Genomic DNA, 26603 nt, shown 5'->3' with positions numbered 1-26603 from the left:
TTTGCACACTCTTGGCATTCTCTTGATGAGCTTCAAGAGGTAGTCACACAAACCATCTCGATTGGGTTCAGGTCTGGTGACTGTGGAGGCCAGGTCATCTGGCGTAGCACCCCATCACTCTCCTTCTTGGTCAAATAGCCCTTACACAGCCTGCAGGTGTGTTTGGGGTCATTGTCCTGTTGAAAAATAAATGATGGTCCAACTAATTAAACGCAAACCGGATGGAATAGCATGCCGCTGCAAGATGCTGTGGTAGCCATGCTGGTTCAGTATGCCTTCAATTTTGAATAAATCCCCAACAGTGTCCCCAGCAAAGCACCCCCACACCATCATACCTCCTCCTCCATGCTTCACAGTGGGAACCAGGCATGTAGAGTCCATCCGTTCACCTTTTCTGCGTCGCACAAAGACACGGTGGTTGGAACCAAAGATCTCAAATTTGGACTCATCAGACCAAAGCACAGATTTCCACTGGTCTAATGTCCATTCTTTGTGTTCTTTAGCCCAAACAAGTCTCTTCTGCTTGTTGCCTGTCCTTAGCAGTGGTTTCCTAGCAGCTATTTTACCATGAAGGCCTGCTGCACAAAGTCTCCTCTTAACAGTTGTTGTAGAGATGTGTCTGCAGCTAGAACTCTGTGTGGCATTGACCTGGTCTCTAATCTGAGCTGCTGTTAACCTGCGATTTCTGAGGCTGGTGACTTGGATAAACTTATCCTCAGAAGCAGAGGTGACTCTTGGTCTTCCTTTCCTGGGGCGGTCCTCATGTGAGCCAGTTTCTTTGTAGCACTTGATGGTTTTTGCAACTGCACTTGGGAACACTTTCAAAGTTTTCCCAATTTTTCGGACTGACTGACCTTCATTTCTTAAAGTAATGATGGCCACTTGTTTTTCTTTACTTAGCTGCTTTTTTCTTGCATTAATACAAATTCTAACAGTCTATTCAGCAGGACTATCAGCTGTGTATCCACCTGACTTCTGCACAACACAATTAATGGTCCCAACCCCATTTATAAGGCAATAAATCCCACTTATTAAACCTGACAGAGCACACCTGTGAAGTGAAAACCATTTCCGGTGACTACCTCTTGAAGCTCATCAAGAGAATGCCAAGAGTGTGCAAAGCAGTCATCAAAGCAAAAGGTGACTACTTTGAAGAACCTAGAATATAAGACATATTTTCAGTTGTTTCACACTTTTTTGTTAAGTATATAATTCCACATGTGTTAATTCATAGTTTTGATGCCTTCAGTGTGAATGTACAATTTTCAAAGTCATGAAAATACAGAAAAATCTTTAAATAAGAAGGTGTGTCCAAACTTTTGGTCTGTACTGTATATATGTATATATATATATACACATACAGTGCCTACAAGTAGTATTCAACCCCCTGCAGATTTAGCTGGTTGACACATGCGGAATTAACTTGGCATTGTGACATTTGTACTGTAGATCAGCCTGGAAGTGGGAAATGCACTGCAGCAAATTTTTTTTTTTTTTTTTTTTTTAAACGTTAAAAGTTAATTCAGAGTGTCATTTATTATTCAACCCCTCAAACCACAAGAATTCTGTTTGGTCCCCCTAAAGTATTAAGAAGTAGTTCAGGCACCAAGAATAATGAGCTTCACATGTGTGGATTAAAGATCTCTTTTGCCAGCCTTTTCTGACTATTTAAGACCCTCCCCAAACTTGTGAACAGCACTCAGACATGGTCAACATGGGAAAGACAAAGGAGCATTCCAAGGCCATCAGAGACAAGATCGTGGAGGGTCACAAGGCTGGCAAGGGGTAAAAAACCCTTTCCAAGGAGTTGGGCCTACCTGTCTCCACTGTTGGGAGCATCTTCCGTAAGTGGAAGGCTTATGGAACTACTGTTAGCCTTCCACGGCCTGGACAGCCTTTAAAAGTGTCCTCCCGTGCCGAGGCCAGGCTTGTCCGAAGAGTCAAGGCTAACCCAAGGACAACAAGGAAGGAGCTCTGGGAAGATCTCATGGCAGTGGGGACATTGGTTTCAGTCAATACCATAAGTAACGTACTCCACCGCAATGGTCTCCGTTCCAGACGAGCCCGTAAGGTACCTTTACTTTCAAAGCGTCATGTCAAGGCTCGTCTACAGTTTGCTCATGATCACTTGGAGGACTCTGAGACAGACTGGTTCAAGGTTCTATGGTCTGATGAGACCAAGATCGAGATCTTTGGTGCCAACCACACACGTGACGTTTGGAGACTGGATGGCACTGCATACGACCCCAAGAATACCATCCCTACAGTCAAGCATGGTGGTGGCAGCATCATGCTGTGGGGCTGTTTCTCAGCCAAGGGGCCTGGCCATCTGGTCCGCATCCATGGGAAGATGGATAGCACGGCCTACCTGGAGATTTTGGCCAAGAACCTCCGCTCCTCCATCAAGGATCTTAAGATGGGTCGTAATTTCATCTTCCAACAAGACAACGACCCAAAGCACACAGCCAAGAAAACCAAGGCCTGGTTCAAGAGGGAAAAAGTCAAGGTGTTGGAGTGGCCTAGTCAGTCTCCTGACCTTAACCCAATTGAAAACTTGTGGAAGGAGCTCAAGAATAAAGTCCACATGAGACACCCAAAGAACCTAGATAACTTGGAGAAGATCTGCATGGAGGAGTGGGCCAAGATAACTCCACAGACCTGTGCCGGCCTGATCAGGTCTTATAAAAGACGATTATTAGCTGTAATTGCAAACAAGGGTTATTCCACAAAATATTAAACATAGGGGTTGTATAATAATTGACCCACACTTTTATGTTTAAAATTTAATAAAATTCAACTGAGCAACATAACTTTTTGGTTTGTAAGATTTATGCTTCTGTTCATAAAACCTACTCTTGTTTGCAGTTTGAAGGCTCTAACTTATTTGCATCTTATCAAACCAGCTAAATCTGCAGGGGGTTGAATACTACTTGTAGGCACTGTATATATATACACACACACACACACACATACATACATACACGCATACATACATACATACATAGTCATGGCCTAAAGTATTGGCGCCCTTGAAATTAAGTATTTCTCCCAGAAAATTATTGCAATTACACATGTTTTGTTGTACACGTTTATTTCCTTTGTGTGTATTGGAACAACACAAAATAAAGACAGAGAAAAAAAAAGACAAATTGGATATAATATCACACAAAACCCCAAAAATGGGCAGGACAAAATTGTTGATAGCTTTCCAAAATTGTGGGTAAACAACTTTGTTTCAAGAAGGTGATACTCATTCAAACTAACCAGTGGCAAGTAACAGGTGTGGGCAATATGAAAATCACACCTGAAACCAGATAAAAAGGAGAGAAGTTGACTCAATCTTTGCATTGTGTTTGTGCTACACTAAGCATGGAGAACATAAAGAGAAGAAGAGAACTGTCTGAGTACTTGAGAACTAAAATTGTTGAAAAATATCAACAATCTCAAGGTTACAAGTCCATCTCCAGAGATCTTTATGTTCCTTTGTCCATGTTGTGTAACATAAATTAAGAAGTTTACAACCCATGGCACTGTAGCTTATCTCCCTGGACGTGGACGGCAGAGAAAAATTGATGAAAGGTAGAAACGCAGGATAATCCAGATGATGGATAAGCAGGTGGACCCCACTTCTGTCACACAGACATAAAAAAGCTAGCCTGCAGTTTGCCAAAATGGACGTTAATAAGCCAAAATCCTTTTGGGAAAGAGTCTTGTTGACAGATGAGTCCAAGAGAGAGCTTTTTGGTAAAGCACATCATTCTACTGTTTACTGAAAACGGAATGAGGCCTAAAAAGAAAAGAACACAGTACCTACTGTCAAATATGGAGGAGGTTCAAAGATGTTTTGGGATGGTTTTTCTGCCTCTGGCACTGGGTGCCCTGACTGCGTGCAAGGCATCATGAAATCTGAAGATTACCAATGGATTTTCGGTCGCAATGTAGTGCCCAGTGTCAGAAAGCTGGATTTGCCTGGTAGGTCATGGGTCTTCCAGCAGGAATGACCCCAAACATCAAGAATCACCCAAAGATGGATGGAAACAAAGTGCTTGAGAGTTTTGAAGTGTCCAGCCACGAGTCCGGATCTAAATTCCATTGTCAACTGCTGTTGGGAGAAGGCGCCATCAAATATGAGAGACCTGGGGACAGTTTGCAAAAGAAGAGTGGTCGGAAATTCCAGTTGAGAGGTGTAAGAAGCTTGTTGATGGTTAGAGGAAGTGATTGATTGCAGTTGGTTATTTCAAAGGGTGCGCAACCAAATATTAAGTTGAGGGTGCGAACAATTTTGTCCAGCCCATTTGGTGTGAAATTATGTCCAATTTACCTTTTTTTCCCTCTGTGTTTTTTGTGTTGTTTCAATATGCAGAAACGAAATAAACATATGTATAATAAAACGTGTAATTGCAATTATTTTCCAGGAGAAATACTTCATTCTCTGAAACAATTTCAAGGGTGACACCAACACTTTCGGCCATGACTGTACATATTATATGAGAAATATAGAAATATTATATATATATATATATTATATGAGAAATATTATACAGTGCTGGCCAAAAGTATTGACACCCCTGCAATTCTGTCAGATAATACTCAGTTTCTTCCTGAAAATGATTGCAATCACAAATTCTTTAGTATTATTCTCTTCATTTAATTTGTCTTCAATGAAAAAAACACAAAAAGAATTGTCCTAAAGCCAAATTGGATATAATTCCACACCAAACCTACAAAAGGGGGTGGACAAAAGTATTGGCACCCTTTGAAAAATCATGTGATGCTTCTCTAATTCATGTAATTAACAGCACCTGTAACTTACCTGTGGCACCTAACAGGTGTTGGCAATAACTAAATCACACTTGCAGCCAGTTAACATGGATTAAAGTTGACTCAACCTCTGTCCTGTGTCCTTGTGTGTACCACATTGAGCATGGAGAAAAGAAAGAAGACCAAAGAATTGTCTGAGGACTTGAGAAACCAAATTGTGAGGAAGCATGAGCAATCTCAAGGCTACAAGTCCATCTCCAAAGACCTGAATGTTCCTGTGTCTTCCGTGCGCAGTGTCATCAAGAAGTTTAAAGCCCATGGCACTGTGACTAACCTCCCTAGATGTGGACGGAAAAGAAAAATTGACGAGAGATTTCAACGCAAGATTGTGCGGATGGTGGATAAAGAACCTCGACTAACATCCAAACAAGTTCAAGCTGCCCTGCAGTCCAAGGGTACAACAGTGTCTACCCGTACTATCCGTCGACGTCTGAATGAAAAGGGACTGTATGGTAGGATACCCAGGAAGACCCCACTTCTTACCCCGAGACATAAAAAAGCCAGGCTGGAGTTTGCCAAAACTTACATGAGAAAGCCTAAAACGTTTTGGAAGAATGTTCTCTGGTCAGATGAGACAAAAGTAGAGCTTTTTGGCAAAAAGCATCAACATAGAGTGTACAGGAAAAAAAAAGAGGCATTCAAAGAAAAAAACACGGTCCCTACAGTCAAACATGGCGGAGGTTCCCTGATGTTTTGGGGTTGCTTTGCTGCCTCTGGCACTGGACTGCTTGACCGTGTGCATGTAATTATGAAGTCTGAAGACTACCAACAAATTTTGCAGCATAATGTGGGGCCCAGTGTGAGAAAGTTGGGTCTCCCTCAGAGGTCATGGGTCTTCCAGCAGGACAATGACCCAAAACACACTTCCAAAAGCACTATAAAATGGTTTTAGAGAAAGCACTGGAGACTTCTAAGGAGGCCAGCAATGAGTCCAGACCTAAATCCCATAGAACACCTGTGGAGAGATCTCAAAATGGCAGTTTGGAGAAGGCACCCTTCAAATATCAGGGACCTGGAGCAGTTTGCCAAAGAAGAATGGTCTACAATTCCAGCAGAGCATTGTAAGAAACTCATTGATGGTTACCGGAAGCGGTTGTTCGCAGTTATTTTGGCTAAAGGTTGTGCAACCAAGTATTAGGCTGAGGGTGCCAATACTTTTGTACGGCCCATTTTTGGAGTTTTGTGTGAAATGATCAAGGATTTGATCTTTGCTTCATTCTCTTTTGTGTTTTTTCCTTGCAAGCGAATTAAATGAAGAGAATAATACCAAAGAATTTGTGATTGCAATCATTTTCAGGAAGAAACTGAGCATTATCTGACAGAATTGCAGTGGTGCCAATACTTTTGGCCAGCACTGTATATATATACATACATACACACATATATACACACATATATATATACACTGTGTATATTATATATATATATATATATATATATATATATATATATACATACAGTACAGACCAAAAGTTTGGACACACCTTCTCATTTAAAGATTTTTCTGTATTTTCATGACTATGAAAATTGTACATTCACACTGAAGGCATCAAAACTATGAATTAACACATGTGGAATTATATACTTAACAAAAAAGTGTGAAACAACTGAAAATATGTCTTATATTCTAGGTTCTTCAAAGTAGCCACCTTTTGCTTTGATGACTGCTTTGCACACTCTTTGCATTCTCTTGATGAGCTTCAAGAGGTAGTCACTGGAAATGGTTTTCACTTCACAGGTGTGCCCTGTCAGGTTTAATAAGTGGGATTTCTTGCCTTATAAATGGGGCTGGGACCATCAGTTGTGTTGTGCAGAAGTCAGGTGGATACACAGCTGATAGTCCTACTGAATAGACTGCTAGAATTTGTATTATAGCAAGAAAAAAGCAGCTAAGTAAAGAAAAACAAGTGGCCATCATTACTTTAAGAAATGAAGGTCAGTCAGTGCGAAAACTGGGAAAACTTTGAAAGTGTCCCCAAGTGCAGTTGCAAAAACCATCAAGCGCTACAAAGAAACTGGTTCACATGAGGACCGCCCCAGGAAAGGAAGACCAAGAGTCTCCACTGCTTCTGAGGATATTTATCCGAGTCACCAGCCTCAGAAATTGCAGGTTAACAGCAGCTCAGATTAGAGACCAGGTCAATGCCACACAGAGTTCTAGCAGCAGACACATCTCTTCAACAACTGTTAACAGGAGACTTTGTGCAGCAGGCCTTCATGGTAAAATATCTGCTAGGAAACCACTGCTAAGGACAGGCAACAAGCAGAAGAGACTTGTTTGGGCTAAAGAACACAAGGAATGGACATTAGACCAGTGGGAATCTGTGCTTTGGTCTGATGAGTCCAAATTTGAGATCTTTGGTTCCAGCCACCATGTCTTTGTGCGACGCAGAAAAGGTGAACGGATGGACTCTACATGCCTGCTTCCCACCGTTAAGCATGGAGGAGGAGGTGTGATGGTGGGGGGTGCTTTGCTGGTGACACTGTTGGGGATTTACTCAAAATTGAAGGCATACTGAACCAGCATGGCTACCACAGCATCTTGCAGCGGCATGCTATTCCATCCGGTTTGCGTTTAGTTGGACCATCATTTATTTTTCAACAGGACAATGACCCCAAACACACCTCCAGGCTGTGTAAGGGCTATTTGACCAAGAAGGAGAGTGATGGGGTGCTACGCCAGATGACCTGGCCTCCACAGTCACCAGACCTGAACCCAATCGAGATGGTTTGGGGTGAGGTGGACGGCAGAGTGAAGGCAAAAAGGGCCAACAAGTGCTAAGCATCTCTGGGAACTCCTTCAAGATTGTTGGAAGATCATTTCCGGTGACTACCTCTTGAAGCTCATAAAGAGAATGCCAAGAGTGTGCAAAGCAGTCATCAAAGCAAAAGGTGGCTACTTTGAAGAACCTAGAATATAAGACATATTTTCAGTTGTTTCACACTTTTTTGTTAAGTATATAATTCCACGTGTTAATTCATAGTTTTGATGCCTTCAGTGTGAATGTACAATTTTCATAGTCATGAAAATACAGAAAAATCTTTAAATGAGAAGGTGTGTCCAAACTTTTGGTCTGTACTGTATATACATATATTATACACACACACATATATATATATATATATATATATATTATATATTATACACACTCACATACATATATATATATATATATATTATATATTATACACACACACACTCCTCGACATTGAAATTGCATCACCAAAAATAAAAAGTCACGGAATGATGTAAATCACAAGATGGATAGACTTGTTACTGATATGAAAGTGATAGAAAAGTGGATTTGCCCAAGTGCATTCAGTGCGGCAGAACATTCCTCAGACGCCCATTAATAACCTCATTGATGGCAGTTAATGCTCTGAGCTTGCGCGTGTCGCTCATACTCCGTACTGAATAAATCGAGATATTTTTTAAAATGTTGTTTCCATTTTTTCATCATTTGCAGATCAGTAATGCGTCTATTGATCCTATGACTTTTAGAATTCCATGACTTTTCCTTCTTGGTGTTGCAATTTCAAGGTTGAAAAGTGTATTTGTACAAAACCAATTCAGGTTATAAAATGTGACTTCACGTGTGATATGAAATTATAGTGATGATGAACTTTGCTTTTGACATTCATAAAACCAGAGGAACAAGAATAGTAAGTGGCAGTGCAGATACAATACCAGAATATAAAGTATTATGATATACACTTAATATAGTTGTCATTCTATTATAGCTATACTATGGTTGAGGTACATGCTGACAATATTTTTAAGAAATGTCAACCAAAAAAGTTTTTCTTCTTATTAGAGCAGGGCTACAAATTAAGAGCCTATTTCTTTATTATCTTTGCACCTTTTTGGAGCTCGATTCTTCATATACTTTTTTTTTAAAGCCACTTTTCTTTTCTTTTTTATCTTGTAATAGTTGATGTTTTCTGTGCCAAATTCTTCAAAATTGAGTAAATGGGTAATACATTTCTTGCAAAATATAAAATGCTCCTTATTTTTGTCTTTAACTTTTCTCGTATTTTAATGCAAAAAGTCAAGTGTTCCGCTAGAGTGTCACAAAATTTGAGCAAAAAATTCAGATGTACAGTACAGACCAAAAGTTTGGACACACCTTCTCATTTAAAGATTTTCCTGTATTTTCATGACTATGAAAATTGTACATTCACACTGAAGGCATCAAAACTATGAATTAACACATGTGGAATTATATAGTTAACAAAAAAGTGCGAAACAACTGAAAATATGTCTTATATTCTAGGTTCTTCAAAGTAGCCACCTTTTGCTTTGATGACTGCTTTGCACACTCTTGGCATTCTCTTTAAATGAGAAGGTGTGTCCAAACTTTTGGTCTGTACTGCACATGAAATGATTCAAGACGAAAACTGGAGCACATTTGAACAAAAATTTTGTGACTTTTTTAAAAAGTCGCAATTGGTTCATCTGAAAACATCAGGAAATCACAAACCCTGCATACAATAACAAACATTGGAAAAAAAACACAGGCAACATAAAATAGACTTTATAAAAGCGCAAATAACAAAAATTGAAAAGCAGGCAAAAATGGGCACTAAAAACTAAACAAAAAAGGCATAAATGCAGAAATCAGTTGGGCTGTTGGTGTTTTTAGCTGGTTTTCATTTGCGCCTTATCCTTGTTTTAATTATTATCTTTTTTATAGTCTATTTTATATGTGTTGTTCACCTGTATATATTTTTTCTTTTTAAGTTCACCATTGTGTGTGGTGTTTGGCTGTTTGTCAGCTGATAGATGAAAACAGACTTGGGAAAACTGAAGTAAGTTCAGAGAAGAGATATCAGGATGGTGAGCGGAGTGCAAACTATGTCCTACGAGGAACGGTTAAAGGATCTGGGAATGTTTAGCTTGCAAAAAAGAAGGCTGAGGAGACTTAATAGCTGTCTACAAATATCTGAAGGGCTGTCACAGTGTAGAGGGATCAGCTTTATTCTCATTTGCACATGGAAACACGAGAAGCAATGGGATTAAACTGAAAGGGAGAAGATACAGATTAGATATTAGAAAAAACTTTTTGACAGTGAGGTGATCAATGAGTGGAACAGGCGGCCATGAGAGGTGGTGAGTTCTCCTTCAATGGAAGTCTTCAAACGGAGGCTGTACAGACATCTGTCTGAGATGCTTTAGTGAATCCTGCATTGAGCAGGGGGTTGGACACGATGACCCTGGAGGTCCCCTCCAACTCTAACATTCTATGATTCTATGATAAATTGTGAATATTGTAGCATCGGCGCTTCTGCCTCCTGCCAGGCAGAGACGCCGTCCCTCTCACCTCCTCTCTCCCCGCGCTCCTTCTCTTCCTGCTGTCGGCGCGCACAGTCCCCCGGGCACTGTGCTTAGGGCGCGCGCGCTCCCCCCCTCTTAAAGGGGCCGCACGCGCCGTCCTAAGGAGTCCCCGGCCAATAGCCGAGGGTCCTCCCATATATAGGGCACCTCCTCCAAAATGGAGGTGCCCGAGCAAAGTTGTTGCACAGTGTTACTTATCTCTGCGTCAGCCCTCAGGTTCCGCTGCTAGCCTGACTTCTCGTCCTGCCTGCCAGCCTGTTATCTGCCCGTTACCTGCCGAGTCTGCCAGCCCGCTCACCTGGGAGCGCTCGCCTGTTACCTGCCTATTACCTTTCGTGTCTGTCAGCCCGCTCACCTGGGAGCGCTCGCCTGTTACCTGCCTGTTACCTGCCGTGTCTGTCAGCCCGCTCACCTGGGAGCGCTCGCCTGTTACCTGCCTGTTACCTGCCGTGTCTGCCAGCCCGCTCACCTGGGAGCGCTCGCCTGTTACCTGCCTATTACCTTCCGTGTCTGTCAGCCCGCTCACCTGGAAGCACTCGCCTGTTACCTGCCTGTTACCTGCCGTGTCTGTCAGCCCGCTCACCTGGGAGCGCTCGCCTGTTACCTGCCGTGTCTGTCAGCCCGCTCACCTGGGAGCGCTTGCCTGTTACATGCCTGTTACCTTCCGTGTCTGTCAGCCCGCTCACCTGGGAGGGCTCGCCTGTTACCTGCCTGTTACCTGCCGTGTCTGTCAGCCCGCTCACCTGGGAGCGCTCGCCTGTTACCTGCCTGTTACCTGCCGTGTCTGTCAGCCCGCTCATCTGGGAGCACCCACCTGTTACCTGCCGTGTCTGTCAGCCCGCTCACCTGGGAGCGCTCGCCTGTTACATGCCTGTTACCTTCCGTGTCTGTCAGCCCACTCACCTGGGAGGGCTCGCCTGTTACCTGCCTGTTACCAGACCGTCCATCTAGAGACTTCTGCCTGTCACTTGCCGTGACCACCTGACAGCCTACCCGGAGGCTTCTGCCTGTCACCTGCCGTGTCTACCAGTCCATCCTCCAGGACCACTCGTCAGCCTGCCTGCTGTGTCATCTGCTATACCGGTCAGTCCCAGCCATCTGACCCGTGGGAGTCATCTGCTCTCTTACAAGGTCGTCCCCAGAGTAGAACCTGCTCCCTCTGCTCGGTCCCCCCCTGGTCACGGAGTCGTTAGCCGCCGTACGACCAGGGTCGGTCCGGGTTGATACTTAGTCACGCCCCTCTGGGTCCCTCCTTGCACCACAGCACAGAGGTTCCACCACCCGGACCCGTAACAGTTTGCTCGGGCCATGGAACCCGGTGGCACCCAAGCTCCCTCACTCTCTGACCTATTCCAGGAGGTGTCCCGTCAGAGATCCCAACAGGAAACCATCCTAAACTACCTGCGGAGTGTCAACTCCCGCCTGGACACACTGAATGTTCCACCTGCGTCTGCCGCGAGTACGACTCCCGCTCCGGCAGCGCCGCTGCCCACCAGTGCCATGGCATCCAGCCCCGGTCCCCGGCTTTCTGCACCTCCTCGTTTCGGAGGCGACCCCGCGCTAGCTCGGGGTTTCATAAATCAGTGCACCCTGCACTTTGAACTTTTGGCACACCAGTTTCCCTCCGATCGTGCCAAGGTGGCCTTCATCATGTCCCACCTCTCTGGAGAAGCACTGGCATGGCTGAATCCCCTGTGGGAGAGAGGGGATCCCCTGGTGTCCGATCTGTCGTCTTTCCTCGCTGCTTTCCGGAAAGTCTTCGAAGAACCTGGACGAAAATCCTCTTCAGCCTCCTCTCTGCTTCGTATCCGCCAAGGGAGTCTCACCGTGGGCCAATATGCCATACGGTTCCGTACCCTCGCTTCTGAGCTCGCTTGGGACAACAAGGCCCTGGTGTCCATCCTCTGCGAGGGCCTTTCCGGTCGGATTAAGGACGAGTTAGCCGGACGCTACATTCCTACCACCCTGGATGACCTGGTGTCGCTAGCTACCCGGATTGATATCCGTTTCCTGGAGCGTGCTAAAGAGACTACCCGGGAGCGAAGATTTCCTCGTCTGGCTCCTACCTTCCAAAGACCTGTCTCTCAATCAGCCACTTCCCGGGCACGCTCGCCCGAACCTATGCAGGTCGACCAGACCAAGATGGTCGAATCTCTCCAAGAGTCTCGCCGAGCCGAGGGGAGCTGTTTCTACTGTGGCAGTAAGGAGTAGAGATGAGCGGTGTTCGACTAGAACTGTTCGCCAATCTCAAATTCGAGCTGTTTTGGGCGGTGTTCGAGTTGTTCAACGAACCCGAACGATTTGCAAAAAATTCGGCTGTTCGAGGTTATGTTCGATAACTGTTCATGCACCAAAAGCGTGTCCTGCATGTCTGGCGCTATTTAGAGCACCAATCATGCAGGGATTGTCTGCCACTCACTGTAATGCCACAGCCATGGTGGTTGTGGCATTACAGTGATTGCCCAAATCGATGGGAACAGTGCCAACAGTGAAACATGAAAAGCCGGCAATTCAGCAGCGGCATACACCGGTACCCGACAATATAGAACAGAAAGAATAGAGCATCACACATAGATTAGATAGATATAAACATGTCAGCCACATATATACGAAGTACAGTGACAGTGTTGCTTACTGTACTTGTCATTTAGCGTAAAGGATTTATCAAAAAAAATAATAGTGTTTTCATGCACCGTCTCTTTAAAAAAGCCGGCCGGCAATTCAGCAGCGGTACCCGACAATTTAGAATAGAAGGAATAGAGAATCACACATAGATTAGATAGATAGAAACATGTCAGTCACATATATATGAAGTACAGTGACAGTGTTGATTACTGTACTTGTCATTTAGTGTAAAGGATTTATCAAAAAAAATATTAGTGTTTTCATGCACCGTCTCTTTAAAAAAGCCGGCCGGCAATTCAGCATCTGTACCCGACAATTTATAACAGACAGAATAGAGCTTCACACATAGATTAGATAGATAGAAACATGTCAGTCACATATATATGAAGTACAGTGATAGTGTTGGTTACTGTACTTGTCATTTAGTATTAAAATAAAGGATTTATTATTAAAAAAATTGGCGTGGGGTTCCCCTTAATTTTAGGCTCTAGCGGAGGTTAAGCAGACGGCTGGGGCAGATGTTTGAAGCCTGGGAAGGGGGTAATACCCACGGAGCTTCCCAGGCTACTAATATCAGCCCCCAGCTGAATACATAGCCTTTACTAGCTATTAAAATGGGGGACCCCCCCCAAAAAATGACGTGGGGTCCCCCCTTATTTAATAGCTAGCAAAGGCTAGGCAGACAGCTGGGGGCTGATATTAATAGCCCAGGAAGGGAGCCATGAATATTGGCCCCCTCCCAGGCTAGAAACACCAGCCGTCAGTCGCCCCAGAAATGGCGCATTCATAGGATGCGCCAATTCTGGCACTTAGCCTCGCTCTTCCACGCTGCCCTGGTGCGGTGGCAGGGGGTAATAGGGTTGGGGTTGATGTCAGCTTATAATGCCAGCTGACATCAAGCCCAGGTTAGTAATGGAGAGGCGTCTATAAGACACCCCCATTACTAACCCCATAGTCAAAGTTAAAAAAAACACAAACACCCAGAATAAAGTCCTTTAATTGAAATAAAGACACAATTCTTTATTGTTCTAAATTAAACCATTAAACACAAATATAGTGCGAAGCCCCACGTCAATTTTTTTTAAATTATTTCATGAATTTCCTGAAATAATTTAAAAAAATTGAAGTGGGGCTTCGCACTATATTTGTGTCCAGCCAGGTACAGCAGGCAGGAACGGGCTGCCCCCAACCACCAGCTGCCTATTTGTACCTGGCCGGACACAACAATATAGGGAAGCCCTTTTTTTCTTAATTATTTCATGAATTTCATGAAATAATTAAAAAAAATTGAAGTGGGGCTTCGCACTATATTTGTGTCCAGCCAGGTACAGCAGGCAGGAACGGGCTGCCCCCATCCACCAGCTGCCTATTTGTACCTGGCCGGACACAACAATATAGGGAAGCCCTTTTTTTCTTAATTATTTCATGAATTTCATGAAATAATTAAAAAAAATTGAAGTGGGGCTTCGCACTATATTTGTGTCCAGCCAGGTACAGCAGGCAGGAACGGGCTGCCCCCAACCACCAGCTGCCTATTTGTACCTGGCCGGACACAACAATATAGGGAAGGCCTTTTTTTCTTAATTATTTCATGAATTTCATGAAATAATTAAAAAAAAAGTACGTGGGGCTTCGCCCTATTTTTGTGTCCAGCCAGGTACAACTAGGCAGCTGGGGGCTGGAATCCGCAGCGCAGGGAGGCCCAAGCTTTCTGGGCCCCCCCCCGCTACAAATTGCAGTCCGCAGCCACCCCGGAAAATGGCGCGTTCATAGAAGCGCCATCTTCTGGCGCTGTACCCAACTCATCCAGGGCCCTGGTGCGGTGGCTCACTGGGTAATAAAGGGGTTAGGGCCAGCTTGGTATTATCAGCTGGCCCCAAGCCCAAAATTCATGGGGTCACGCCAGTATTAGACATGACCGCCATGAATTTCTAGTAAAGTATTTAAAAAAAACACAACACCCAGAATAAAGTCCTTTAATTGAAATAAAGACACAATTCTTTATTGTTCTAAATTAAACCATACTTACCATCACACCCATTCCAGCTGAAGCCAACGATCTCCTGCAATAAAAGAAAAATAATAAACCAACCTCATCCTTACCTTTCCATGGTTCCCACGACAGCTTCAGCTCTGCTACATCGAGATGACTGGCTGGACCGCAGCAGAACGCTGCCATCCAGTCTGTCATCCCGCAGACACTGAGAAGCGCAGGCATGCTTGCGCTCCTCACTGTCTCGCTGTGACGGCATCCAGATGAGCCGAGGTCATGTCCAATGAACTCGGCTCACCTCATGCACGTCACTGACAGCGTGGGAAAATTCTCACGCTGAAGTGCTGAGTGCAGGAGAATTCTCCCACGCTGTCAGTGATGTGCATGAGGTGAGCTCATGTCCAATGAACTCAGCTCACCTCCTGCACGTCACTGACAGCGTGGGAAAATTCTCCTGCAATCAGCGCTTCAGCGTGAGAATTTTCCCACGCTGTCAGTGACGTGCATGAGGTGAGCCGAGTTCATTGGACATGAACTCGGCTCATCTGGATGTCGTCACAGAGAGACGCTGAGCAGCGCAAGCAAGCCTGCGCTTCTCAGTGTCTGCGGGATGACAGGCTGGATGGCAGCGTTCTGCTGCGGTCCAGCCTGTCATCTCGATGTAGCAGAGCTGAAGCTGTCGTGGGAACCATGGAAAGGTAAGGATGAGGTTGCTTTATTATTTTTCTTTTATTGCAGGAGATCGTTGGCTTCAGCTGGAATGGGCGTGATGGTAAGTATGGTTTAATTTAGAACAATAAAGAATTGTGTCTTTATTTCAATTAAAGGACTTTATTCTGGGTGTTTGTGTTTTTTTTAACTTTGACTATGGGGTTAGTAATGGGGGTGTCTTATAGACGCCTCTCCATTACTAACCTGGGCTTGATGTCAGCTGGCATTATAAGCTGACATCAACCCCAACCCTATTACCCCCTGCCACCGCACCAGGGCAGCGTGGAAGAGCGAGGCTAAGTGCCAGAATTGGCGCATCCTATGAATGCGCCATTTCTGGGGCGGCTGACGGCTGGTGTTTCTAGCCTGGGAGGGGGCCAATATTCATGGCTCCCTTCCTGGGCTATTAATATCAGCCCCCAGCTGTCTGCCTAGCCTTTGCTAGCTATTAAATTAGGGGGGACCCCACGTCATTTTTTTTGGGGGGTCCCCCATTTTAATAGCTAGTAAAGGCTATGTATTCAGCTGGGGGCTGATATTAGTAGCCTGGGAAGCTCCATGGGTATTACCCCCTTCCCAGGCTTCAAACATCTGCCCCAGCCGTCTGCTTAACCTCCGCTAGAGCCTAAAATTAAGGGGAACCCCACGCCAATTTTTTTAATAATAAATCCTTTATTTTAATACTAAATGACAAGTACAGTAACCAACACTATCACTGTACTTCATATATATGTGACTGACATGTTTCTATCTATCTAATCTATGTGTGATGCTCTATCTTTCTGTTCTAAATTGTCGGGTACCGCTGCTGAATTGCCGGCCGGCTTTTTTAAAGAGACAGTGCATGAAAACACTATTATTTTTTTAAATAAATCCTTTACACTAAATGACAAGTGCAGTAACCAACACTGTCACTGTGCTTCTTATATGTGTGACTGACATGTTTCTATCTATCTAATCTATGTGTGATGCTCTATTCCTTCTTGTCTAAATTGTCGGGTACCGTTGTATGCCGCTGCTGAATTTGCCGGCCGGCTTTTTTAAAGAGAGTGTCTTCTGAGCAGTTTGTCAGCTTTTGGACACCTTTGCAGGTGTTTTCTATGTGTTTCTATGTGTTTTTGTTTGCCTGCCATTGGTTTTAACGGTGTTCGACGGTGTTCTAAGGTGTTCCACGAACAGTTCGAGGAACAGTTCCTCGAACATCCCGGTGTTCGACGAACCGAACCGAACCCGAACACTACGGGGGTGGCTCAACACTAGTAAGGAGCACTTCATCCGTTCCTGCCCGGTGAGGCCAGAAAACGCCAGTGTCTAGGATCGCTCGGAGAGGTCATCCTAGGCAAAAATAAATCCTCTCCTTCCCTGACTTTGTCTGTCTCTATCTCCTGGGGAGAGAACCGCTATTTTGAACTTGCACACCTAGATTCCGGAGCTACTGGGAACCTCATCTCCCAGTCGCTGGTAGAGAGATACAACATCCCCACCAAACCTCTGGCTGAACCATTGGCTGTCGCCGCCGTGGATGGAGGACTTCTTCCGGTATCCATCCTGCTCGTCACTGAGCCTATAACCCTGCAGGTGGGAATGCTGCACTCTGAGAGGATCTCCTTCCATGTACTTTCCGGTCTCTCTCACTCCCTATTGCTGGGTCTACCCTGGCTGCAGAGACATGAACCCGTGCTGAATTGGCAATCCGGCGAGGATCTCTGTTGGGGGCAGGAGTGCCATGGGACCTGCCTGGTCCCTGTCTGCCCGGTTCGCTCTCCACTCACCCCGGCTAATCTACCCGGTTTACCGGCACCTTACTGGTCCTATGCAGATGTCTTCGATAAAAAGGAAGCAGAGACACTGCCACCTCATAGGCCATATGATTGCCCGATCGACCTGGTACCCGGAGCCACTCCGCCCCGTGGGCATTCAATACCCGGGACGGTCACTACGAATACCGTGTGATGCCCTTCGGTCTCTGCAATGCTCCCGCCGTCTTCCAAGAATTGGTCAACGACATCTTCCGTGATCTTCTTTACTCCTGCGTGGTGGTGTACCTGGACGATATCTTGGTCTTCTCTCTGGATCTTCCCACACACCGGAGGGATGTTCGTCAGGTCCTGCTTAGGCTCAGGCAGAATCACCTCTATGCAAAATACGAGAAGTGCCTCTTCGAGCAGACCTCTCTTCCATTCCTGGGCTATGTTATCTCCCAGACAGGCTTGCGAATGGATCCCGAGAAGCTCTCTGCTGTCCTAAAGTGGCCCTGTCCGGAGGGGTTCAGGGCGATTCAGCGATTCCTGGGCTTCGCCAACTACTATCGTCTCTTCATCCCGCACTTCTCTTCCCGGACAGCTCCCATATCTGCGCTCACCCGTAAGGGAGCAAATCCCAAGGTATGGTCGCCCGAAGTTGAGGAGGCCTTCCTTTCCTTAAAGCAAGCCTTCTCCTCTGCCCCAGCACTGCACCGTCCAGACTGCAAGAAACAATTCTACCTGGAGGTTGATGCTTCCTCCTCCGGAGCCGGAGCGGTGCTCACTCAAAAGTCTTCATCCGGGAGAATGGTAACCTGCGGTTTCTTCTCCAAACTCTTCTCCTCGTCCCTGTTCATCCTCTGCCTGCAACAAAGTTCCCAGACATCTTCCAGCTGGTCGCCTCCTGCCTCTTCCTGTACCTGCTGCCCCGTGGCAGCACATTGCCATGGACTTTATTACTGATCTCCTAGCTTCTGCCGGTTGTACAGTCATTTGGGTGGTCGCCGACCGCTTCTCTAAAATGGCCCACTTCATCCCTTGGCCTGGTCTCCCGTCTGCATCTCAGTTGGCCAAGGATTTCTTCCGTCATATCTTCTGTCTCCATGGTCTACCTCTCCACATTGTGTCGGATCGAGGGGTTCAGTTCACCTCACGTTTCTGGAGAGCTACTTGTAAGCTACTGGATGTCACCCTGGATTTCTCCTCTGCCTACCATCCACAGTCCAATGGCCAAGTGGAGCGAATCAACCAAATCCTTACCAGCTACCTCCGGCACTTTGTTAACGCTCACCATACCGACTGGGTGGAGCTCCTACCATGGGCCGAATTCTCCTACAACAACCATGAGAGCGAATCCACTTCGAAATCCCCGTTCTTCGTGGTCTACGGTCAACTTCCTCGGATTCCGTTTCCCATCTCCGCCTCGGTGGACAACCCTGCCGCGGAGGCTCTTGTCAGCGAATTCTCCACCATTTGGGAGAATACCAGGTCCGCACTTCTTCATTCATCTGAGCGGATGAAGAAACATGCTGACAAGAGACGTCTGGAGCCACCTCAATTCCGCCCGGGAGATAAGGTCTGGCTCTCTTCCAAACATGTCCGACTCAAAATACCCTCCTATAAGTTGGGCCCTCGGTTCATCAGTCCATTCAAAATTTTCAAACAGATCAATCCAGTGGCCTACAAGTTAAAACTCCCGGCCACCTTATGGATTCCCAACTCCTTCCATGTATCTCTCCTCAAACCAGTTGTGTTTAACTCTTTTTCCAACAATCCAGGTACTCCTCCTGCTCCGGTTTCCGCTGAGGACATTTTTGAGGTAGAGAACATTCTGGCCACTAAGAGGGTAAGAGAAAAGACCCTTTTTCTTGTGGATTGGAAGGGGTTTGGCCCAGAGGAGAGAACTTGGGAACCCAGGGAGAACATTCATGCCCCGCTTCTCCTTGAAAAATTCCTTTCTGGCCTAAAAAAGAGGGGGCGTAAAGGGGGGGTACTGTAGCATTGGCACCTCTGCCTCCTGCCAGGCAGAGACGCCATCCCTCTCACCTCCTCTCTCCTTCTCTTCCTGCTGTCGGCGCGCGCAGTCCCCCGGGCACTGTGCTTAGGGCGCGCGCGCTCCCCCCTCTTAAAGGGCCGCACGCGCCGTCCTAAGGAGTCCCCGGCCAATAGCCGAGGGTCCTCCCATATATAGGGCACCTCCTCCAAAATGGAGGTGCCCGAGCAAAGTTGTTGCACAGTGTTACTTATCTCTGCTTCAGCCCTCAGGTTCCGCTGCTAGCCTGACTTCTCGTCCTGCCTGCCAGCCTGTTATCTGCCCGTTACCTGCCGAGTCTGCCAGCCTGCTCACCTGGGAGCGCTCGCCTGTTACCTGCCTATTACATTCCGTGTCTGTCAGCCCGCTCACCTGGGATCGCTCGCCTCTTACCTGCCTGTTACCTGCCGTGTCTGTCAGCCCGCTCACCTGGGAGCACCCGCCTGTTACCTTCCGTGTCTGTCAGCCCGCTCACCTGGGAGCGCTCGCCTGTGACCTGCCTGTTACCTTCCGTGTCTGTCAGCCCGCTCACCTGCGAGCGCTCGCCTGTTACCTGCCTGTTACCAGACCGTCCATCTAGAGACTTCTGCCTGTCACTTGCCGTGACCACCTGACAGCCTACCCGGAGGCTTCTGCCTGTCACCTGCCGTGTCTACCAGTCCATCCTCCAGGACCACTCGTCAGCCTGCCTGCTGTGTCATCTGCTATACCGGTCAGTCACAGCCATCTGACCCGTGGGAGTCACCTGCTCTCTTACAAGGTCGTCCCCAGAGTAGCACCTGGTCCCTCTGCTCGGTCCCTCACTTGTCATGGAGTCGTTAGCCGCCGTATGACCAGGGTCGGTCCGGGTTGATACTTAGTCACGCCCCTCTGAGTCCCTCCTTGCACCACAGCACAGAGGTTCCACCACCCGGACCCGTAACAAATATTTAATTTTGTGCAAACAAATTCCTCCCTGTAGGATTTTTACTAAGTTTGATTTTTTTACACAAATTTTGTTACATTTTAGCAGAAAATCCAACTTTTTTTGTACTTAAAAGTCTCATATAAGGTTAAAGATGATATAAAAGAACATTTCTGATTTTGACCAAAATTAATGACCGATCTTTCATTTTGAAGAATTTGGCACAAATAAACATCAACAAATACCACAAGACAAAAAGGAAAAGTGAAGAGAAAGAGGACAATCCCTTGGAGTTACCCTTTGGATCCCAGTCAGACGCCTCTCACCCAGCCAAACCAGACCTCACATTTTACACTGATGAGGGGCATTACCCCAAAACACAGTGTCTACAAACTGACATTTTGGTTTTGGCCATTAGCCTAAGTCATGTGACAAGGCTCATTAGATAGTTGATATTGACTTTTAGGATTTCTACTTCCTATAGGTGGCACTAGAGTTCTAGTCCTCTTCCTCTCTGAAGAGACAATTTGCATATTTCCCAGAAGAGCATTGCAGCTTAAAAGTCTCCTCATCTTGGCATGTCAGGCTTGACATGTCACTTTCCGAAAGGAGAAATGTTACCCCTTGGATCCTGGTTAGATGCCTCTCACCCAGCCAAACCAGATCTCACACTTTTCACTGACAAGGGGCAGAGGGTCGTAGGTGGCACTAGAGTTCTAGTCCTCTTCCTCTCTGAAGAGACAATTGCATTTTTATTCTAATCGAAATTGAGATTTAGAGTGCAGTCAGATGGCCATATTACTTGCACAAGGATCTCATCACAATTTTCGGACTGGCCGTCGGCTCTCCTGACCTGAACTGATAGCATGTACTTCTATGCAGCTGTCATGCTCAGGACAGGAAAGCCAACGGACTGTGCAATGCAATCCTCGTGCGAGTAATACTGCCGTCTGACAGTACTCTTAGTGGGAGGGTGTGGTAACCCACAGACCAAAAGATTCATTATAATCTATATGTAACTGATTAGTAGTACCACTGTACAGCCTTCTCAAAGGCGGACACAGACAGAAGACCGCCCCTTTGCAAGAACAGTATATGGTCCCTTTAAAGTCCAATAGTTAAGCATAATGCACCCCTTAAAATATGGTAATAAAGAAAACATTAACATGAGATAATTAAAATTATAACTCATTTTCCTTGTGTCCGATAAATTCTTTCACTCTTTATTTTCTATGTTTGGCTGAGCAGCATTTGTGCACAGAAGTCTGCCGCACATTACAGCACAGAACTAATCAGCAGACAAGACGTTAACGTTAGACAAAAAACCCTCTTTCCTTCTGCTGCACTCAGCTCATCTGTACGGTCAGTGCCTGCAGTATGAGCAGCACGGTCATCTCCGCACCTTGCTGCCTGCACTGCTGCCGCCTTGTATTTGTCCCGATAGTAACCCTGCCCATGGCACGGAGCTCCAATTAAATTCACGATTTTGATGAAAATTAGTATCATGCACTATTAAAGTGGCAAATTAATCAAATTAGATTTATCACCCAGCTCTACTTCTAACAAAACAGTGTTGTTACAGTTATTCAACATAAAAGAATGTCTCTACTTCTGCCCACTTGTACAGAAAGCCTGTGAGTCCTTTTGTGATACCCCCACTCACAGAGAAGGCATGTGAGTCCTGAGTCCTACTCCAATCTATAGAGAAAGTCTGTGAGTCCTACTTGCAATGCCGACTTCTATAGAAAGCCCGTGAGTCCTTTTGTCGTACTCCTACTAATATAGAAAGCCTGTGAGTCGGGCTTCTCCAACCGAATTATAGAGAAAGTGTTGGAGTACTGCTTCTCACACCCACTTATAGAGGAAGCCTGTGAGTCCTGTGTCCTACTCTCACTTCTAGAGAAAGGCAGTGAGTCTCGCTTCTCTTGCCCACTTATAGAGAAAGCCTGTGCGTCCTCCTTCCCCCCAACTACTCATAGAGAAAGCCGTTATGTCCTTTTTCTCCTGCCCACCTATAGAGAGATCACATAATACTTACTCGCCACAAAAAAATATGAGATTGCTGCTTCTTCTGTCCAATCATAGAGAAAGTCTGAGTTCTGTTTTGACCACTCATAGATAAAGCCTGTAAGTCCTGCTTCTCCTCTCAACTTATAGAGAAAGTCTGTGAGCCCTGCTTCCCCTACCAACTTATAGAGAAAGCCTGTGAGTCCTGCTTTTCCTCCCAACTTATAGAGAAAGCCTGTTAGTCCTGCTTCCGCTACCAGCTTATAGCGAAAGCCTGTTAGTCCTGCTTCACTACCAACTTATAGAGAAAGCCTGTGAGTCCTACTTCTCCTACCAACTTATAGAGAAAGCCTGCTTCCACCACCTACAAAGAGAATGACAGTGTTAGAGTCCAGCTTTTCCAGGCCAATTATAGAGAAAGTTTGTGAGTCTTACTTCCCCATTCACCTATAGAAAGAACTATGGTCCTGCTTCTCCCCCCACTTACAAACAAAGCCTGTGAGTCCTGCTTCCCTTCCTACAAATACAGCAAAGGTTTAACTCCTGCATCTCCTAACTACTTATACAGAAAGCATGTGAATCCTGTTCCCATTTATACTTAAAGACTGTGAATCTTGCTTTCTGCGCCCACACACGGTGATCCACAGCTCGATCTGTATACAAGCTCACACATAAAAGCAGGAATTAGACTATTTTGTGGTCCTATGCCCTTCTACATCCTCCTTTACCCGCCACTTCCAAATACCTCAATGGCCTCTTTCATTATTAGGCTAAGTTCACATGAAAAAATAGACGATTTTTCATCTGTATTGTCATTTGTATAACATCTGTTAATACAAATCAGCAGTGAATAAAATTTACAAGATCAAATACAATTTCCTATGTTAAAGATTTGGAATGTATCCACAAAAATTGGATGCTATATGGTAGATCCGCATGGGATCGGATTTGTTTTGCATGCCCGTAGACTAGAATGGGTGAGTATCATCCGAAATAACATTGGTCCGAGTGCTGTTAGTACTTTTCATGGACAGCACTAGGACTGAAAACACATTCATATGAACGTAGCCTTAGTATGTTTCTTGAAATTTAATACAGCATTTTGATCTTTTGCTCCATTCAACAATACAATAGCATTTCCATAATTATATACATTTTCGGAAAATTCACTTGCCAATCACATATGGCACCCACCTTGAATTCTTTTTCTATGTTTGCTAATACGGCCAGTTCATTACTGAGCTCTAAAGCCGTCATGACCGGATCCTCACTAGACAAAGACAGATATGCCGGACTGGCAAGACCTTTATAAGCATTAATCCTGGATCTGGAATGGCTAAAAGAGTCATGTTTTTGTTTTTCACTACATTCACTACATTTACAAAAATAGTCATGTGGCCTCTCGATTCTGGCTCCTTTCCTTAGAAGTGTATGAACGATCTCATATTCCTGGCAGTGAGCAGCCAAAATGATGGGAGTGATGTCTTGAGAGAACCTTGTTCCGTCTTCATCGTAGGCGTAAAAGTCATCGTGTTGGAATTCAGCTTGACTTGGACTTGTGGTGAGCCGCTTCCCTTCAGCAAATGACGGGTGTCCCAGGATAGCCTCGACTATCCTCACGTATCCTTTGCTGATGGCTAGAAGTAAAGCATCCCCGACCCGTGCCAAGTTTTCTTTCTTAAGTAAAAGTTCTGTAATTTCCAAGTGCTCATTGCCAACAGCTAATTGCAAAGCGTTTTGACCCATGTAATCAACGCAGTTGACATTTAGTGTGTGACACTCTTCCATCATTTTTCTAACTACGGGAATGTTACCATACTCCGCTGCATCCAAAAAACGTTCTTCCTCTGCTGTAAGGCTGGTGGAACGGTCATTAAACATGTAAGCCGGTCCTCTATTGGCTTGTCTTCTGCCCTTCTCCCTAAGCAATGTTTGCCGCCTATGAGATAACTTATTGTCAGTGGCACGCCTATGAAGACAAAAAAAAAAAGAAAAATGATCAACAAGGTCATAAAAATCTAAAACCAGTCGCGCTCGACCATAAAAGTAACACATTTGACTGCTGGTGCAGGTGCCACTAGGCAGATCTCACTGAGTATGATACTAGCCGTATAAACTTATAATCACTGAGTGCCACAACCGATAGATCATTGTTTTAGTGTCATAATTAAAAGGGAGTGTATCCCCAAAAACAACACAGTAGAGGTGATAAATGTATGATTACTAGGAATTCAACAACTGGGACAACCACCGACCAGAAGAACAAGGTACCAAAGTCTTAGTGTTAATAGAGCAGTAGTGAGCATGTGCGACCATTCACTGCCTATAATAGTGATGGTCGCACATGCTCAGTTCATACGGACTTCAGAACCCTCATCCTCATAAGCTATGGGGATCCTCCAGTAACTATACTTTTATAATCTATCCTGTGCATATATTATGTCATTTATTGGAAACCCCTTTGAGAAAAGAAAAGCACCTTTGTTCAAATATATTAATAATAAACATAGAATTTTGAAAATTTAAGGGGTTTTCTGAATTCAGAAAGCCCCTGTCCCAGAGCTGTAGTTTTTTTGTTTTTAAAAAGCTGACCTTTACTCACCCTCTCCGGGTCCAGCGCTGAGTCTCCACCGCTACTCTTGGTGTCTGTTATTGTCTGACATCACGTCACAACTAACAACTAAGCTCATTGGCTCTGCCCGGGTTGACAGCAGAATGCACTAGCTGCTGGGCTCACTAATTGGCTGCAGCGCTGCCAATTTGATGTCAGCCCTGCAGACAATAACAGACACCAGGAGAAGCAGCGAAAATTCACCAATGGAGGGTAAATAAAGGACAGTTTTGTTTTTTGTTTTTTTAACTAAAACTGCGGCCGGGGGGACAGGGCTATTTTTTACGGCTTGTCTAGATAAAAACATGCCTGCTTTCTTCAAAAACAGTGTCACTCATGTCCATAGGGTGTTTCTAGCACTTCAGCTCAGTTCTATTGAGGTTGATGGGATTCAGCTTCAATACCATAAACTATTTTATTTATAGGATATATAATTATCTTCTATTTGAATTATTTTGTGATAATGATTGCATATACTGTCATGAGTGAGAGAGGACCAGTAGGGTACACAGAATATAGAAGGCCTCAGAGCAACGATAAAAATAAGGCACCTTTCAAGAGCAGCTTGACGCTAACTACTCAAAATAGGAAGTCCTGACGCTCCATCCTATTTTCATGACTTGATTAAATCTACTTTCTTAATTCCCAACACTTCAGCAAATGTGGAGATCAAGTTCCTGTTCAGGTTCTCACCACCTTTGAAACCGCCAAACCACCGGGGAAGCAAACTAGACTGTCCCATGTGTATATGTGCTATGTACGCCCTTATAGACAATTTATTTATTTATCAACACCTCTGCACTTAACATAAAATATAAAACTCCTCTTCCCTTAGAAGTCACCAAGGACACTCCAATGATGTCATCAACCAGGGTTCCCTCCATTCTTAGGAAGATGTAAATCTATTCTTCATCTTTTACCATACAATCTGTAATTAACGTGTTATTTTCCTCTTCATTGTTGCAGATTATTTGATAGTGCTTGAAAAAACAAGCACTTTTGCAATTTACTGCTTATTAAAATTTGCAGCCATTCTTGAGTTAACACTTTTCTCTTCTTTTGTTTAGAGCTAAATGCCTATGTGACTGACCACTGCTGCCATCTAGCTTGTAAGCACTGCACTGATTAGGAGGTAACAGTGATCTCCAGAGATTCTGGCTGGCTTCAAAGCAATGTGTCACAGTACTATTGTCTGATAACCTGGGACCAGGGGCTCCTACCCTGTCCCTAACGCTAGGGGTGCCCTAGTTATCCCCAGGTTACTTCTTATGGTGAAGATGCTGGGACCATGTACCTTGCAGCTCCTGAATCAGCCCTTATCTGTCCCGTCCCCCAATAGGAATAGTGTGTGTAAATACACAAACCAGACAAACAAGGAACGGATGTACAGGGATAAATGAAAATACCTAACATACAAAATATGCACTCACAGAGAGAAACACTGAAGGGATTAGTAAGGTAAACAAAAAAAGAAGAGGAAGGGACTAAGCACACAGCCAAAACTCCAAGCAACAGTCACAGAACAACTCTCCTTAAACGCCTTTACCAAGCACCAATCCTCAACTCCTCACCAGGCATTACAAGTAGTGTTGAGCATTCCGATACTGAAATATCGGGTATCGGCCGATATTCGCGGTATCGGAATTCCGATACTTAATTCCGATACTTTTACAATATCGAATACCGGAATCGGAAGTTCCCATAATGTCTGCGCTCTGCAGTGTCTCTGAAGGATGACAAGCTGGATGGCAGCGCTCAGCTGAGATCCAGCCTGTCATCAGAATGCCATCCCAGCGTGGGAGAATTCTCCTGATCGTTTAAA

The 26603-nt window shown here is 45.1% G+C and overlaps 1 protein-coding gene across 2 annotated transcripts in view; it reads right to left on the bottom strand.

Annotated features, from left to right (window-relative positions):
• TRPC6 (transient receptor potential cation channel subfamily C member 6) overlaps positions 1 to 26603 on the bottom strand; it is a 303958-nt gene that overhangs the window by 108196 nt on the left and 169159 nt on the right. For both annotated transcript variants that reach the window (XM_073662136.1, XM_073662137.1), the window contains exon 2: positions 23365 to 24139. In XM_073662136.1, coding sequence (XP_073518237.1) covers positions 23365 to 24139 — 775 coding nt within the window. The remainder of the gene's footprint in view (positions 1 to 23364; positions 24140 to 26603) is intronic.

Source organism: Phyllobates terribilis, unplaced genomic scaffold (genome assembly GCF_046119375.1).
Source record: "Phyllobates terribilis strain yellow unplaced genomic scaffold, ASM4611937v1 Scaffold_2__4_contigs__length_985480577, whole genome shotgun sequence".
Lineage (NCBI taxonomy): Eukaryota > Metazoa > Chordata > Amphibia > Anura > Dendrobatidae > Phyllobates > Phyllobates terribilis.
Note: the sequence above shows the minus strand (reverse complement) of the source record. Positions and strands in the feature narration are given on the sequence as shown.